The sequence below is a fragment of the Castor canadensis genome, chromosome 7 (assembly GCF_047511655.1).
Source record: "Castor canadensis chromosome 7, mCasCan1.hap1v2, whole genome shotgun sequence".
NCBI classification, from domain to species: domain Eukaryota; kingdom Metazoa; phylum Chordata; class Mammalia; order Rodentia; family Castoridae; genus Castor; species Castor canadensis.
The window spans coordinates 132,217,980-132,235,012 of NC_133392.1; the positions used below are offsets into that span (position 1 = coordinate 132,217,980).

Genomic DNA, 17,033 nt, shown 5'->3' on the forward strand with positions numbered 1-17,033 from the left:
TAAGAGCTAAGTGGGAACTATGAGCTACCTGGGCCCTGTCCCCCTCACCACCATCTGATCCAGTCACACACGCTCCTATGGGGCTGTTCTGGAGACCCCTCCAGACAGATCCCAAGCTCAAATTCCCACACCCCTTTCCAGCCTCAGGGCCTGCGCCTACTCCTCAGCTTGCAAGGCACCCCCAGCTCAGCACTCGCCTGCCCTAGGCCAGGGTTTGCATATGTTGTGGAGCTTTCCCTACAGGCAAAGTCCTAGGGCTCCAGGCCAGCTCGGGGCAGCCAGGTTCTGGGCAGGGTTAGTGGACAGCTGTGGAGGAAGTGCTCAGGGGTCTGGGCCCTGCAGGGAAGCAGAGGAAAAGAGAAGGCTGAGTGGGATGGCATTTTGAGGGGGTCCCTGCCAGAGTCCTTTCACCCTCACCTTTACTAGTCCCCGAGAGAAGTTTTTCAACAGGAACCCACCCACCACTGCCATCTTCAGTTCCTTCTCGTCAGTTTCTCTAAGTTGGTGCTCCTCAGCCTGGTGCTGTTCCCACTAAGCCTGGCCCTGCTCATGTCCCTGGACAGCCTCTCCTTTGGATACCTCTTGTCTCCCCGTGGTTCCCACTCTTCTGACTTCTTGCTGTCCGTTGCAAATGCCACGCTTGGCCTCACTTCTGGATCTCTGTCTGTGCTCATCCTTCTGCCCATTAACACTGTTCCTTGTTACCAATCCATGAGCATGCATGACAGTGCTCTACTCCTTTGCCTGGCTGGCTCTGATGCCTGCTCATCTTGCATATCTCAGTGTAAGCCTCTTCCACCAGGAAGCCTTTCCTGCCAGCTGAGCTTGGCCAATTCTTGCTGGGCTTCAGCAGGACCTGCACCGCCCAGGTACAGTGATATTTGTCACTCTGCCTGTTAAGTGCCAGCCTCTGGCAGCAGGGAAGGGTCTCATTTGCTGCTCTGTCCCCCACCTCTGGCATAGCACCTATCCAAAGGGACTGTCAGTGAAGCTTCCCAAATGAGGAAGTGAGTCTCCACAAAGAGGGGCGGGAGAAGGACCTTAGACTTGAAGGCTGGATTCCTCAGGGTAGCCTCCCAGCTAGAGAGGGCTGTGTCAGGATGAGCTAGGCAGGTGAGATCACAGCCTTTAGAGCCAGACTTCTGGGTTTGAGTCCTGGCCCTGCTACTGTCACCCAGGCAGGTTACTTACCTAACCTCTTTGTGACACAGTCTCATCTGAAAAACAGGCCCAACTGCAGTACCCATACTGGAGGGCTACTGAGGGGACCACATGAGAAAAGGCAAGCAAGTTCCCAGGGCGGTGCCTAGCATGAGGTGCACGCTCAGTAAACACCGGCTATTATTACCTTTTATGTTAGAGCCAGAGTGGGGGAAGGCTGAGCCTTGGGCCAGGAGATGACTGCTGGGAGCCACTCAGCAGAGTCCAGCCCCTAGTGCGCACTGTGAGCGCCATCACCTTGTAGCTCTGCAGCTGCTCTCACCTGGGTACAGCATGGGGTCCCCACACACTCAGGCACTTTGGGAACTCCCATACTCCAAGCACTCAACACTGCCAGCCACTTATTGTCTGGATGACAAGGACACCTGCAAGCAAGTCACAGTGTCCACTTCTTAGACAATGGAGACAATGACAATACCTACCTCATAGGGCTCTTGGAGGAATTCAGTGAACTACTATGTGAAAACTATTTAGTACAATACCCATTACAGATCAGATCAAGGATCTTATTACTAAATGCTAGGCTGTGTGCTTAGGACTCCTGAGCCTAGCTCCTGGGGAGGACATTGTTTTCCCAGAGTTCCCAGGGCCTCAGCCTGGCGTGTCTCTGAGCTGCTGTCCAGGGATCCTGAGGAAAAGAATTTGCCAGTCTGCCCAACCTGCTCTTCCAGAGCCCATCTACCCCTTTAATGTCTTTTCCTCAGGGCTCAAATCAGTGTGGGTGAGGAAGAGACAGGGGCCCAGAGCCAAAAGGAAGTGGAACCTTGTAATGGGAAGGTAAAAATATTAAGAACACCACACACCTCTGTTCTTCAGAGTACTTTGTAATTTACCAAGCACTCAATTCAGGAGGCATCCCTGTGAGGTGGGCAGGTGGAAGGAAACTGGTGCCTCAGAGAGGTTGGGTAACCTGCCTGGGATCACACAGCCTTCAGAAAGGAGAGGCAGAAGTCAACCCATCTTGGGAACTCCTGGTCCAGTGATCCTGATTCTAGCTAGCCCAGTCCCCATACCCCCCCAGGCCCCTGAGCCCAATCTTGGAAAACAGCCCTGGGCTGGTCCTGGAAACCAGGGCTTGAGCCTCCTCTATCCACCCCCACTCTCTCCCCTCTGCTGGCTCCACTGCTCAGCTGGAGGAACTCAAGGATTTCATGTATTGGTAAAATTCCCAAAAAACACTTTAGGGACTGTATAAGGTTGTCAAAGTTTTATTTTGCTAAGTAAGGACACTTTAAAATTCCCAACCCATCATTTCATAAAAGAAAGGCCATAAGCTCAGACTAAAAGACAGTCCTTTAAACAGAATAAATTTACCTTTATGAAAAAGTCACCATATTGTCCTTAGTTTTGCCTTAGGCCACTGAAAGCCACCCTAGGTCTGCTAATGTATCAGAGAACCATGTAGAAATTTAAACTTGGGAACCACAAAGACATGTGTTCAAACCCTGGCTCTGCCACAGACAAGCCGTGTAACTTGAGGTGCCTTATTTTCCTTTTCAGAGCCTCAGTTTTCTATCTGAAGAATGGGAATAATACTGCCAGCCACAGATCAGAGACTGGAAGAACTAGACAACCTAGTGTTTGCAGAGCACTCACTCAGGAACAGATCAGTCAAGCCCTGGTTCCCATCTGTGTCCCTGGCTGGCCTGGCCTGCCTCTAACTCCCCACTGTCCTCAGGATAAGGGCTGCCTCCATAGCCCAATGATCAAGGTCCAGCCCTCAGCGGCCCAAACATCCCAGACTACAGACCCTGCAGATGGCAGGACTCTGAGAGTCTCACCTCAAAGCCATCACTCTAGCTGTTCCTGCCACCTGGAGCCACACTTATGGATAAAACCACCAGAGCTTGCTGCACACAGACGACCCAGGGGTCCTTCATCCACTTCTCTCCAATTGACAAAACCTTCCTCTTTAGAAACTGTCCTCAAGCCCACTATCATATCCTCATTGGTTGATATTCATTCATTTTCAACAACATGTGCTCACCCCTCACCTACAGGGTCTCACCTCCCAAGGTGGAAGAAAAAAAACACATTGAGAGAGGGCTAAGTTCTAGGGCCATTGAAGTGCCCCATGTTGACCCTGGGATGGGTTTAAGAAGAGATGGTGTTTGAACTGGACTTTGAAGGATGGATAGGAGTTAGCCCTCTTCTACTGCAGTCAGTAGAGCTGATGTGCAAAAAGCCAGGGAACAGTAAACAGCACATTTTGGGTCAGTTGCTGGGGAGGAGCAAAGGAGCAAAGGATGCTTGTGGAAAGGGTGTCCTGACGTGGGCACTGGGGGTGGAGGGAGGAGGACAGGTGTGGACAGACATGCTGAGTTTGAGATGTCCAGGGAGCGAGGTGCTACAAAGGAAGCTCAGGATGAACTGTGGAAGGGGAGGTTGTCCTTATGGAGCTGAGTGTGTGAGACTACCCATTACAGAGAGAGGGGAACCCCAGGCTAAGCCCCAGCACTCAAGGGCAGAAAGAGGAAGCAGAGGAGCTGATAGAGCCAGAGCGGCAGGTGAGGAAAACCAAGGGCAGTATGTGCCCCAGGTAATGTCCCCCTGCTTAGGGGGTAAATGGTGAGGGTCGGGAATGGAGGGCTTGCTTAGCATGCATGGCCCTGGGTTCCATCCCCAGTACCACCAAAAAAAAAAAAAAAAAGTACACAAGACGGGCCCTTGGGGAGGCAGTATGGTAGATAGTTCAGTGCCTGGCTCCCAGGGAGCCTTGTTCTGGGTTTGAATCCGACTTCTACCACTTATCAGCCACATTGACCTTGGGCAAGTCATTTAACTTCTTTAGTCTAATTCTCTTATCTATAAAACAGGTTGTGTGTGTGTGTGTGTAGAGAGAGAGACAGAGAGAGTGCTGGGCAGGGTGGGCCATATCTATAATCCCAGTGGCTCAAGAAACTGAAGTAGGAGGATCAAGCGTTTTGGGGTCAACCGGACTAGAGAGAACCAAGGTCTGAGTTGGGGGCATGGCTCAAGTGGTAGAGTACCTGCCTAGCACTGCCAAAAAACAAAAACACCAAGGACTGAAGGCAGAAAGTCAGGGGAGTGGCTCAAGTGGTAGAAGGATTGCCTAACAAGCTGGAGGCCCTGAGTTCAATCCTGATTACCTCCAAAAAACAAAAACTGCACTTGCCTAGCAAGATGCAAAACCCTGGGTTTGAGCCCCAGCACCAGGACAAAAAAAGCCAACAAAACAAAAAAAGATAAAAAGTGGGGAGGAGGAGTTGATACCCTCACTCAGTCTTGTTGCATCCTCAGGTTGTACTATCCTCTCTGCTGAACCATGGGTCACCCTCTCCCACAAGGCTGCCACCAATCCCAGAGGTTGGAAGGAGAGATGGTGAGGACTGGGGCAGCAGGAGGCAGCATTTCTCCTATACTACTTCAGAACAATTCCCTATTGAGCTGTGTCCTCAGGCAATCAGGTTTCTTCTTCTGGCCTCAGTTTCCCCATTTGTGAAATGAAGGTATGGATCTTCAGGTATTCTGAGGCCTCTGCTCTGGAGTTGAGTAGCAAGAATATGAGAGTAGAAAGGTCTATTCCCAAACTATGGTCCTGTCCCCCTTCCTGGGGCCTGGAGGCCTACTGTGCCCAGGGGCTGGTTAGGCAGGAGCTGAGACACCCTGATTGTGCTGACAAAGTTGTTCTTTCTCCAGCCTTCTCTCCCTACCCCTCCCCTCCCAGGGGACAGCCAAATCCAGCAAAAAATAAACCCACAGACAGTGACCTGGACAGGCTTGAGGCTCCTGGGGAACAACAACAAGAAAGGGAGGGTGAAGGAGATGTAGCCTGTGACTTCCACCCCCCACAACCCCAAAGCCAGCAAGTCCTGATCTGATTCCCCCCTTCCAAAGTTGGGTTCAAAGGGAACAGGCAGCTATCGTCCATTATCCATGCCTTAGGGGAAGGGTGCCATTCCGTGGCTTGACAGGGACAATTGGAGTGACTCTTATCTAGTCCTACTGGATGGAGTCTCCAGGTCTTAGAAAGAGTACCCCAGAAATTTTCACTCTACCTCCTTTTTATTGAGCAGTCCTTCCCGCTGTCTGACCTCCATCCCTTATGTTCCATTTATCTCCAGTAAGCTTTCCTCTGTCCCACCTGCCTGGCCCAGGTATCTGAGGAATGAGGAAAGTGGTCCTCAGGATTTCCCTCCAGCCCCTAGGCCAGAGATCCCCTTTCCCCACTGTTCCCCAATCTCTGGGATCAAGGGAAGGGTAAGTAATCACTGAGCTCCCTGCTCCCTTTGCCTCCTTCCCTCAGGCACTGCCCACAGATTCCCAACCCAATTAGTCTGCTGCCTGGGGCTGCCCCTCCTGATCCTCACCCCCTCAAGTGCCAACCTTCAGGGCACACGGATCTTGCCCTGGGGATAGAGTTGCCCATAGAGCCTGGAATCCTGGGGTGGGGGGCACTCTATGCCGGGCCAGAGGTCTGATCAGCATCCTCTCCCAGCCTGCAGAGCTCCTATTGAGCAGGCAGCCTCCTGGCTGCCCTCTGAGTGCTCTGCCCCACCCCCATCTCTGGTCCTGAGACAGCAGGTCCTCTTCTTCATCCATACTGCTCTGTGCAGGCAGCCCTGAGTGTGTGATCTACTTTCCTGTTAGACCCATTTTATAGAGTAGGATGCTGAGACTCCAGATAAATGTGGAGTGGGATGAGCACCTTCCAGTCCATTAAGTGTCGGAAAAGATCTCTAAGTCTCCTTTGGACTCCTTGCTCCAGTTCTTGAGATAAAAGGCTCAGGAGGCAGGGAGATTGCCTTCCTCTCCCAGGGGCTCCTGGCCACTTCTCTGAGCTCCATGACTCTATCTTCATCCCCTTAGGGCCAACTAGTTGCTGGGGTGTGACTGTGAGGCCCCAACCTCAGTCACAGTCTGACACACACCTCTCCCCATGGCACGCAGACACATTCACACCCACATATAGATGCTCTGAGGCCCTGGGACAGAAGACATCAGAGCCCAGTGGTCCTGCGGGCTTGGCAGCCTCCTTGCAAAGCCCCACCCCTCAAGGCAGTGCCCTGGTTCCCCAAGCCTGGCACAACATTGACACTAGTTAACGATACTTGTCAAATGAGGGAAGAAACAAATCCATGCATATCCCAGGGACCCAGGCTAGTGCCTCCATCCTCTAGCCTGAGTGCAAGTGGGTGATGTCCACTTACTCAGCCTCACTCCTCCTCCAGTGAGGGTGGTGGTTCCCACCTGCTATAGTGTCTATGAGGGTTAAATGAGAGAATGCAAGAGGCTCGGTCAGAGGTGGGGTGTCATACATCTGTGGTCCCAGAGACTCTGGAGGCTAAGGCAGGAAGATCCCTTAGCCCAGGAGTTTGTCAACAATCTGTGTAGGATAGCAAGACCCCATTTCAAAAGAAAAAAACAAGATTTAGATGGGCCTGGTAGATATTCCATGGAAGGCCACAAAGACATAGCCTCAGGTTTCCCCAAAGAATCATTCAGACCAGCTGAGCCAAGGATACCTGTCAGAGCTCCCCCAGAGGCAGAGAATGATGACAGTAAGAATGGCATAATTGGGCTGGGGCTGTGGCTCAAATGGTAGAGCACTTGCTAGCACGCACCAAGGCCTTGAGTTCAATACCCAGTACTGCAAAAAGAAAAGAAAAAAAGCATCATGATCTTCATAACAACAAGGACTAATACCTGTGGCCAGCACAGGCTTCAATGCCCTGACAGTCCCCTTTCTCAGATGAGAACACCAAAGCTCACAGACGTGAAGTAGCTTTCACTACTGCTATGAAAGAACCTGGAATGATCCCAAATCTGTCAGACTCAAGCCCATGCTCTTCACTCGCAGTGGGACAGGCTCTGAGAACACGAAAAGTTCTCCCCTAGCCCTAAATTCCCATTTAGGGGCTGCCCCCAGATCTGACACTCAGAATTCTCTGCTGGGCCTGAAGCCACAAGAAGGGAAGACCCACCTCGGTGCAGAGGAGGATGCAGAAGGGAGTTGAAGGGGTAAAAAGTGGGGGTAAGAAAACATCAAGCAGCTGCCTGGCTCCTTTGGGGCAGGCCCAAGCTGTAATCTCCTCTCCCTGCTCCCAGGCAGCCTCAGCAACTTGGATGGCTCAGAGATCCTTAAATTAATCACCCACTCAAAGTGCTGCCATCAGCCTGGGAATAACCACCTTCTGAAGTATGCCTGGCCCAAAGGATTTGCGGAATAGGCTTCTGCAGCAATGGGGATTGAAGTCAGACCTCCAGCAGTGCTTCCTCAATGGGATAAAGGAATGTACTATGGAGCTGGGGTAGTGGAGGCTGACAATGAGAGATCTAACCTGATCCCAAAGGAGACCTAGGGGAGGAAGGAATAAGAAGTACTGGGAGAGAAAAAAGGGGAGGAAGAAGGCGACTTAGGAATAGGATGGTTTCTCCACTCTCCCGCCTCCTTACAAAAGCCAAACAAACAGCCTGGAGCTGAAAAATAGCAGCATAAAAAAATGTGGGTCACACTCCAAGACCGTCCCAATCCCAACACAAAGTTATTGGATGACCAGTCTTCCCTGGACTGGACTGAAGAACTCTGTTGTCACAATTCCTGAGCAGGGAAGCAGAGGCCTGGGTTCTGGCACGGTCCTACCACTACCTCGATCAGTGTGACTTGGAGGAGTGAGGATGCCTTCTGTGCATCGGTTTCTGCACATTGGCCCTAAGATACTCAGAAGACCCTTGGGGAGGAGCAGAGACCAGCAAACTTCTAGGAAGCCAGCCACTTCGCTCCTCCATGGTTCTGAGGCTGCCGTGAAAAGTCAATTCACCAATCTGCACAGATCCAGAGGGCAATCTGCAACAGTGTGGACAGCTGAAGGCAACTCCAGAAAGGGAGCTAGCTTGGATCTGTGCTTCGGGTCAGGGCTGCAGCCCCAGGACCAGGCATGTGTCTATGAAACGAATGAAAAGGTGGGAGAAGTTGTGTATTACATTCCTTTTCCTTGGATGTATGCTGTGTGTATGTTTGTGATATCTGCAGGCACATGTGGCAAGGCTGTGGTGTGTACAGGAGACACTTTCACACACAATGGGGATATGTGTGTCTAATGAAAGCATGACTATGTTGGATGCAGCTGGACAGTCTCCATTCAATTCCACAAATCTGTTGCTGTCCCACCTCCTGCTTGCTGGAGTGCTGGATGCTGGAGACAGAGATGAATGACAGAATGGGCACGGGGTTGGGGTGTTAGCTGTGGCTGAGGAGCTCTGAGTCCAACCCAGTTCTGAGCTGAGGCTCTTCCACCTTTGCAGACTCTTAGTTTCCCCAGCTGAGAATGGGGAGGATAACAGTGGCTGCCTCTTGAGGCTGTTGAAGGACGTGATGAGAGTGGTTTAAGAGTGCTTAGTATGATGCTGGGCACACAATGGCTGCTGCACGCAGAAATTTCAGCTCAAATTCCCAAGGCCACGCCAGGCAGCTACAGGAAGCAGAGGAAACAGTCCCGAACAGAGTCAGAGTCTCAGGGTCTGCTCCTCGGTGTCTGCCACCAATTTACCACATGACTTTGGTCTCCAGAGCCTTAGTTTTCTCAAAAGCAAAATGGGGCTGTCAAAATGTGAGGACCAGCCAGGTGGGGCTGTGTGGGGCTCTGGGTACCCTTTGCTGGGATTATTCCAACCCTGACAATGTTCTATTTCAGATGTTTGAGGTGGGAGGTTGGGGGGCTCCAGGGTTAGGAGTCTGAAGGCCACAAGAGCTACTGCTACCTCCTCCCCTCCCCATTCCCACAGCTTCTGACCCCAGGGACAAGGCTGAGGGAGGATGTTTACAGAGTCCTAAACCTTCACATAGAGAAAGGCTTCTGGGTAGCTGGGGGCTGGGAGCACCAGGCAAATGTGTCACAGTGGCTTGGGAAGTTTTGGGGCTTTGCTATGTAACAGCCTCTTCCAGCCCTGGGACTCCATGGAGGCTGGTTTAACCTCTGAGAGGGAGAGGCAAGGGGCGAGCCTTCCATTGGGTAGCAATGGATACTTGGTAAACTGCTGAGAGTGGGGTCAGCGAAGGGTTGAGGACTGACATCCATTGGAGTTGGGGCACAGGTGGGTGGAGGACTTGGAGGCAAGACCAAGGGTCTAAAGAGACAGGAAGAACTCAGAGGAGTCCAGCAACCTTTGGCTCTGGCTCTTAAACAGACAGAAGCCAACAGTTCTCACTTCCCAGAGACATAGCTGCTGACAGAGAGGCAACTTAGGCTTGTCCTATGAGCAACTTCCCCATCCCTAGGTGCCAGGAAAGGTGCAGGTTCTGTGTGGGACCCAGAAGGGCTGGCTGGCAGGTGTGAAGGAGATGTCCTAGTCCTCTCCTTTGCAGCCTTTTTCCAGCCTCTTCTGAAGGGCCCTCCTGCCACAGGGTCCTTCTGAAGGACCTCTGTGAATGAGGTTCTAATGCAGGACTCCCCTCATTTGGTTTCACTCTGATGGAGATTGGGGAGGAGAGGGCTAGAAGCCCAGCGGCACGAAACACTTCTTGGCAAGAGCACACAGGACCCTGCAATGAGTGGCAAGAAAACCCACATCTGGAGCGCCTCAAGACCAGGAAAGACTTCTGTGTGGGCCCCTCCCCCCCAGCCCCAATAATAACAACCATCCCTCATCCTCAGGCCGGCCCTCGCAGCTTACCACACTCTTTCCCACCCATTACTTCATCCAAGAGGGAGACCTACAGGTTGAGGTTTCTCCCACTTTGACAACCTACAGATCTAAAGCTCAGAGAGGCCCAACAACCAGTACAAGGTTACAGAGCACCCAAGAGTTAGGCTCCTATACCTTCAATATCCTTGACCTCTAAGACGGGTGAACAGTTCCCTGAGATCCCTAAACTTCCGGACATTTGTTTTCACACCACATTTCTTCCCCCGGAGCTCGGAGAAATGCCTGGGCCCTAGACTCCTGGAGACAAGTGGTCAGAGACAAGCATGCCCCTGGCCAGGGCATTCCTGGCATCCAGAAAGGGCAGGATGTGGGGCAAAGGTGTCAGCGGATTTAGCTCCCGGAGAGGAACAGAAGGCCCTGACAGAGGAGACAACAGCAGTGACAGGTTGGGGTTAGGTAGCAGATCCTTCAACTCCAGTGACCATCACAGGGGGCAAAGAGGCCAGCCAGGCAGGGGCTAAGGAACTCCCAGAGCTAGATTGGCTTCTTTAGGCTCAGCCACACCTTGGAAAAGTCCCCTCCCAAGAGGAGTCTGTGGAGGGCACAGTTGTGTCCCATGATTGTCTCAGCTCCTTGGACACCGGAGTGGAGCTCTGTTTGTTTTGCAGTGCTGGGGATGGAACCCAGGGCCTTACACACACTAAGCAAGTGCTCTACTTCTGATCTCTAGCTTTAGTCCTTATGCAGCCACTCTCAATGAGCAGTCCCCACCTCTTCCCCCCACCCACCAGCAATAAACTTCACAGCTCCTTCAGTAACTCCTCTGAGAGCTCTGGGGGATAGGCTACTGCTCACCATTGACTTGGACCCAAAGGCTGACCTTATGTTCTACACAATCTCAACATTCTTTGGAGTCTCTGCTTAAAGTCAAGGCTGCTACTCCAGGCGCCCAATGGCTCAGGGAGTTCTCTTCCTCTACCCTTCCCTGTGTGGTCTTCTTCCCCTTCACCTCTGAAACTCTGAGGGCCTGGTTCTGATGAGACAGAAGCAGGCAAGCAGGCACCAGCAGAACAAGCAGGAAGACAGACCAAAAGGCAGGTGGAAAAAGCCAGGTGCAAGAGTGCCCATTAAGTGGATAGACAGATGGACAGACAGGCACATAGATACCACACAGGCTCAGGAAGGAAACAGGCCAGCAGAAAGACTGCCCAACAATTGGATGGACATGGCTAACACACACAGGTAGAAACTGAGTCTGGCAGAGGGACAGCCAGCCAAGACTGTGAGAGGGACACCCAAGACACCCTAAGACCCGAAGACTCCAAGTCTCTGGTGGTGGTGAGAAGGGATTAATAGCAGTACATTGTGTCTCCCTGCCACCTCCGAGCATCCCAGCACCAGGCCCAGCCCTTAACTGATATCAGCGGGGCCTCTCATGTTCCTGGCGGGGCCAGGCTGTCCTCTAAGACCAAGCTCTGAGCTGCCAAAATTCACTCTTTACATCCAAGAGGGGTCAGTGTTTTTGAAAGTTGTAGGAGCCTGGAGAGAAGGAGGAGGAGTCAGCAGCGTCAATGTTTCCAAACATACCCCTCTCCTCTTTCTTTTACCCCATGCCCAGAGCCAGGCCTGGTACAGTCAGCCAGCAAGGCAGGAGAGCTGGGCCCAGCCTTCAGAGCCCGGCCAGGCAGCGCAGCCAGGGCCGCCCGCTGCTGCTGGGAACTTGAGGGTAGAGGGCAAGACTAATGAAAACACAAAGTCAGAAACTGCACACAGGCCTGTCAGGGCCATGGGAACCCTCAAACACCTACAAGCTAGCCCTGGACAGGAGATGGGGTATTTCTGAAGAAGGGCATCTCTTAGGGAAACCTCGGTGAGAGTCTATCATAGCTACCAAGCTGTGGAGGAGGTGGCAGAAAGTGTGGGGGCCAAGGAATGCTCTTTGTGCCTGGGACACAGGGAGGCAGAGGTGGGGAAAAGGAAAGGACAGCCCAGCATTAGTGGCTCCAGACTTTGCCAGGTGGTGGGGGACAAGAAGCTGGATGTGGGGAGTACCTGGAAGAGAGGAGCAGGGGTTGGCGTTGGCGGTTGGGATAGAAATATCGAGAGGCCAGAAGCGAGGGCAAGCAGGGGTCAGGACTGGGAGATACCAGGTTAGGGTCAGGCTGGGGCTCAGGCCTGAAAGGGAGAGACGCGAGGGTCCACGCCTGGCAGGGGGGCGGGAGGTGGAGCCAGGGAAGGACAGCCGTCCCCCGGGAACCCTCCTCGCGCGGGGGCAGCGCCGGGGCACGCGAAGGGTCGCGGGGGTCGCAAACTCACATGAAGACGTGGTAGACGAAGGCCCAGCCGCGGGGCCGCTCCAGCACGTTGTAGACCCAGTTCTGCAGGCGGCGGTAGCGCTTGTGAGCCGCCGAGGAGCGCTGGCCGCAGGCGGAGCCCGAACCGGAGCCCGGCCCAGGGAGGGGCGCGCCCGGAGGCAGGGGGCTGCCCAGAAGGCCGAGGCGGCGCGGGGAGCCGCCCCCGCCCGCCTCACCCTGCTCGCTCTGCACAGCCGTGAGCGCCACCAGCTCGGCGCGGGGGGCGTCCCCGGGAGGGGGACCCAGGCCGAGGCGGCGCGGGGGGGCCTCGGCCATGGGCGGCGCCGGGCGGGGGGCCGGGGCCGGGCCGGGCCGGGGAGGGGGCGCGCTTGGGGCGCTCAGCGGCACTCAGCGGCGCATGACTCGGACCCGGGGCCGGCGAGTCGACCCGGGGCGCGCGCGGGCGGCGGGGGCTAGGGACCGGGCCGGGACCGCGCCGGGGCCGGGGGCGGGCGCTCGGAGCCTTGGGGCCGCGGGAGCCCGTACTGACCGCCCGCTTCCCCGGCGACTGGGGCGGCTCTTTCCGACTCCAACTCTCTTATTACGCGCTCCATGCCGCTCGCCTTTCCACCTGCCGCCGGCGCGCCGCTCACATGTCACCCTCCCCCGCCCCGCCCCTCCCCCGCTCGCCCCCGCCCGCCCCGCGGCCGCCTTCCCAAATCGGGAGGGAGCGAGCGAGCGAGCTAGGCAAGCGGAGGGAGGGGACGCGACGCGCGCAGAAGGCGGTGGGGCAGGGAGCGCGGGCCGCTGAGTCGGTGCCCCGGCCGGTCCGCGTGGCGGGGGCAGCGCGCGGGGCCGGGAGGCTGGGCGTGTGCAAGAGGTGTGCGCGGCTGCGGGGGCCAGTGTGGTCCTGAACGCCGGCCGGGGGTGGATCGCCTGGTGGGCGATTGTGGAAAGCGAGGTGTGCAGTTGTGGCCGCGGTTGTGCATGGGACACTGCGTCCTGTGGAGTTGAGGTGCGCGGGGGCGGAGAAGTGTCTGAGTGTGCAGAACGGGTGGCTGTGGATCTGGCGTGGGGACAGTGTGTATGCATGCGAAGTTGTGCAGAGTTCGGGCCGCGCTGCGGGTCGGTGGTGGAAGCGAGGATGTGTGCCCGTCGGGTCGCGCCCTTTGGGTGTTGTGCTGCGTGCTTAAAGTATGCCCGGTGCTGAATGAGTGCGGCCCGGGAAGCAGCTTCAGCTTCGCCGGTTGCTACCTGAAAGCCCAGGCGCCCTGGACCGACCAGATATACCGGGGTGTGTAGCACAGTGCGCCCCGGGTTCAGGTATATTTCCTGCCCTCTCTTCCCTTCCTGGTGATGGGGGAAGAGCCCCAGCTTAGCCGCCCTGCCCAGAAGAAGGGTCTTCACTGATCCATGAGTCTGCCCCCTCACCCCACTCCGTGAGAGACACCCCCACTCTACCTCATTCACAGGTCAAGGAATCGGGCTCAGGGTAGATGGAATGTGGAAACTTAAGCGCTGAGCCAGCGTTAGGGGAACCGGACACTCCCCTCCCAAAGACCCACAGAATCCCATCCCAAAAGGGAAGACTTTTTCCTAGAGCACCTCTTCTCCAGCTGAAAGTTCTCTTGCCCGCCCTCTCTCATTTCCTTTAGCCCTCCCGGCCCTACGAGGGTAGAAATTCGGGTTTTCTGAACCTCCTTCCCTCTTCCCCTGCCTACAGCTGTGGTCACACCAGCCGCTCCCTCCGCAGGCCCTGCCCCAGGGTGAAGCGCTTCCGCAGCAAACTCTTCCCAGTTCCTTCGGGAGGATCTCGGGGGACACAGCGAGCGGGAGGGGCGGGGGAGGGGGCGGGAAGGCGAGCTCGATTCTCAGCTGTCAGCAAAGGCAGCATTGATCTGCTGAGCGCCAGTGGGGGAGGGTGGGAGGAGGGCTGTGGGCGGGTTGGGAGGGGCTGCTGGGACTTGGGGGGGGTCCCTAAGCTGGGCTTGGCAGCCAGCCCATACCAACCCCCTAGCGACCCTTTCCCCTCTGCCAGCTGGGGAGCCTTCTGAGGTCTGACCTGAATCTCTCCCACTAGGGGTTCTAGGGGTGTGTCCCTGGGCAGGTAATACCCTGATCTTCTATTGGCAGCGGGAGGAGTTTTCTAGACCCCAGGGCCCCACTATGGATGTGATGCCTACATTGGGTTGCATCATCCTCTCCTATAACCTGAAGCCAGTATCCCTTCCCCCTAATGTGTGGCACTGCCTCCTTTGACTGTAACTGAACATCCTCCATCAGGGACTTGGGGCAAGACTCAGGTTTGAATATGAACCTGACGCAGGAAAGGGGCGGCCAGAGGCGTGGGGTCTTGTGAGGCTCTTCCTCTGTGGTAGAAATGGAACTTGAATTCAGGTTGCCCTTATCAGCACCCAGAATATCTAAAATTGGGTCTGTTCTGGGAAATCTGATGCTCTAGCTCAGCATCTGAACTCTGTGCCTGTCTTTGAAGTCCCTTGCCAGGGACTACAAAGGTCCTTTTCCCAGCTTCATGTGGAGCCCTCCTTGCAGGGACAGGGTCTCATATCACCTTTCTCAACTCCAGCTCCAGATTGCCCCTCAAAGGCAGATGAGACTGTAGTTGCAGCTAGAGGGATGGAAGTTAGATTGCAGAAGGCCTGTTTCTCCACAGTCCCTGTCTAATGCAGGGACAGGTCCACTGCTGTTCAAAGTGGAGAGACTGGAAACTCTTCCTAAGGTGGGAGAAGGAATGTGGGCAATAGTTCAAGGAGGCCTTAGCAAAGTTTAGTTGGTGTGTGTGTCCATGGGAAATTGAAGGAGGCAGAGGGGAAAGTCCAGTTCAGAGAGGACAGGTGGCTACTCTGAGTGTCATTCTGTGGCTTTCCTGCCCTCACCTGGATTCCCAGGACATGACTGGAAAGGCGGACTTTGCCCAACCACAGCCTTTAGTGACTAAGACACTTTTCTGAGCAGACAGCTGTCTCAGGCACCCTTGATTGGCCCCTCTGCTAGAGGGTGGCAGGCTGTACTGTGGTTTGCCATCCTCTTTTCTCCCTTAGCCTCTTGGCTGTCCCTGGTGACACTGCCCAGTCTTTTCTGATCTACTCACACTTGCTCACTGTTCCACCTGCACAACTGCACCCCCCCCCCACCGAGGGCTTCAGTTTTCCATCTCTACAATAAGAGGGAGACCAGCTCCATGATCTGCTGTGGTCCATCACTGTCCCGTCATCCATCAATGGAGCAGGTATTGATTGAGAGGGAGGGCAGAAGAGAGAATGCTCCCATTTGCTGAGCACCACCTGTGTGCCAGGCTCCATCCCTAAGGGACAAAAGGCAGTCCTTCTCATGTGAGAAAGCTGAGGTTTACAGAGGTGCATCGACTCGCCTAAGGATACACAAGCAGTCAGTGACAGCAGCACTATGACCTGGGCTTTCTCTCAGGTTGGCACCTGCTGTTGGACCCTGGATTGCTGGGATCAGTGTTGGGGCTGAGGAGAGCCATACATGGCCTATCTTTGTTCTCTAGAACTCAATTCTGCCCAGGGGTGGGAATCCCAGGTCTGAAAGGAATGCAGTATGGAAGTGGGTGGGACGTGAATCCTTGGGACCAGTTCCTTTGTGACTACAGGTCATTCATAGGCTCAGATTCTTCTCGAATGAAGGGGAGTGATTTGAGTCAGTGGATTTCAGATCTCCTCAGCAAAGGGAATCCTTTTTACAGACGTAATCATAAAGGTAGCACACCAGTGTGGGAAGGTATTCAAGCAGAAGAACTCTGGCTGAGGCAAGGGGATCTAGGTTTCACCCACCTGCTTTTCTCCTCCTTCCCTGGATCCCCAAACCACCCTGAGTTTTCTTACAACTCTGAGGTTGCTAGAGGTCCAAAGAAGAGGAAGTCACTGGCAGTGGCAGAGGGAATCTTCTTGGCGACAGGAGTAGAGAGGATTTGGAGAGGGTCAGAGAAGTATAAGCAATAATGCCAGCAGCTAGATACTAAGCCTCCTGCAGGAGGTGTTACCTGCATTGTCTCTTTCAGCATCCCAGTGACCCCTGTGAGATAACTTCATTCCCCCATCTTGTGGTGCAGAAGACATGCTCAGTGAGAGGCTTACCTAATGGAGCTTTCAACCCCTGTGTTGCAGTGTGGCTAGGTAGGTAAGGTCCAGGGATAGGGAAGATGTTCCAGAGCATGGAGGAGGAAGAGCAAGTATGGCCAGGAGCACACAGGGGGCTTTGAATGCCAGGCAGAAGAGTCTACTTTGATTGGATAAGAAGCAGGAGGCCTGGCCAGGGCCCAAACCTGGGCACAGTGCCAAGGTTGAGGCTCCCTAGGAGAGAGTACAGGAGGGGTTGGGTGGGAGGCCCCAGCACAAATGGAGTTCAGCAGTATGAGGCACAAAGAGCCTTGAACTCCAAATCATAACTGGGTTTCCCATCCTGCCTCCTTCCCACTTCCAGCTGTCACACATGAAAAAGTCACAGATCATCTGTACAAACGAGCCATTTCTCTTACTGTTCTTCAGGTGAGGATTGGCACAGAGGGTGCTCATGAGGTGATGGCATTACTGCCTCTGGGAATCTACCTCACAGAGAGCAGAAGAAAGTGTGAGGGAGACAGAAGGCCTTCCTTTTTCCTACACTGTCCACAAAGGACCAGAGACTTAGGCCACCCAACAGGTAAAAGGGGCTGGGGGGCACTGGGGAGTTTCTCTTTCCCTAGATCTGGTGTGCCACTGACCTGCCCCCAGCCTAGACCAAGCTGGCCTGGCAGGTTAGCTCAGAAGTGGGAAGGGAGCAATGTCGCTGAGCTCAGTGAAAGTGAACCCCCATTGATCCTAACGGCTGGAGGGGGGCCCACCCAGAGAACACACGGAGGGAGAACAGGATGTGGAATGAAGGTCAAAG

At 54.6% G+C, this 17,033-nt stretch overlaps 1 protein-coding gene across 2 annotated transcripts in view; it reads right to left on the reverse strand.

Annotated features, from left to right (window-relative positions):
- Positions 1-12,458, reverse strand: part of Kcnq4 (potassium voltage-gated channel subfamily Q member 4) — a 52,386-nt gene extending 39,928 nt beyond the window's left edge. For both annotated transcript variants that reach the window (XM_074080457.1, XM_074080456.1), the window contains exon 1: positions 12,145-12,458. In XM_074080457.1, coding sequence (XP_073936558.1) covers positions 12,145-12,458 — 314 coding nt within the window. The remainder of the gene's footprint in view (positions 1-12,144) is intronic.
- Between the last annotated feature and the right edge of the window lie 4,575 nt (positions 12,459-17,033).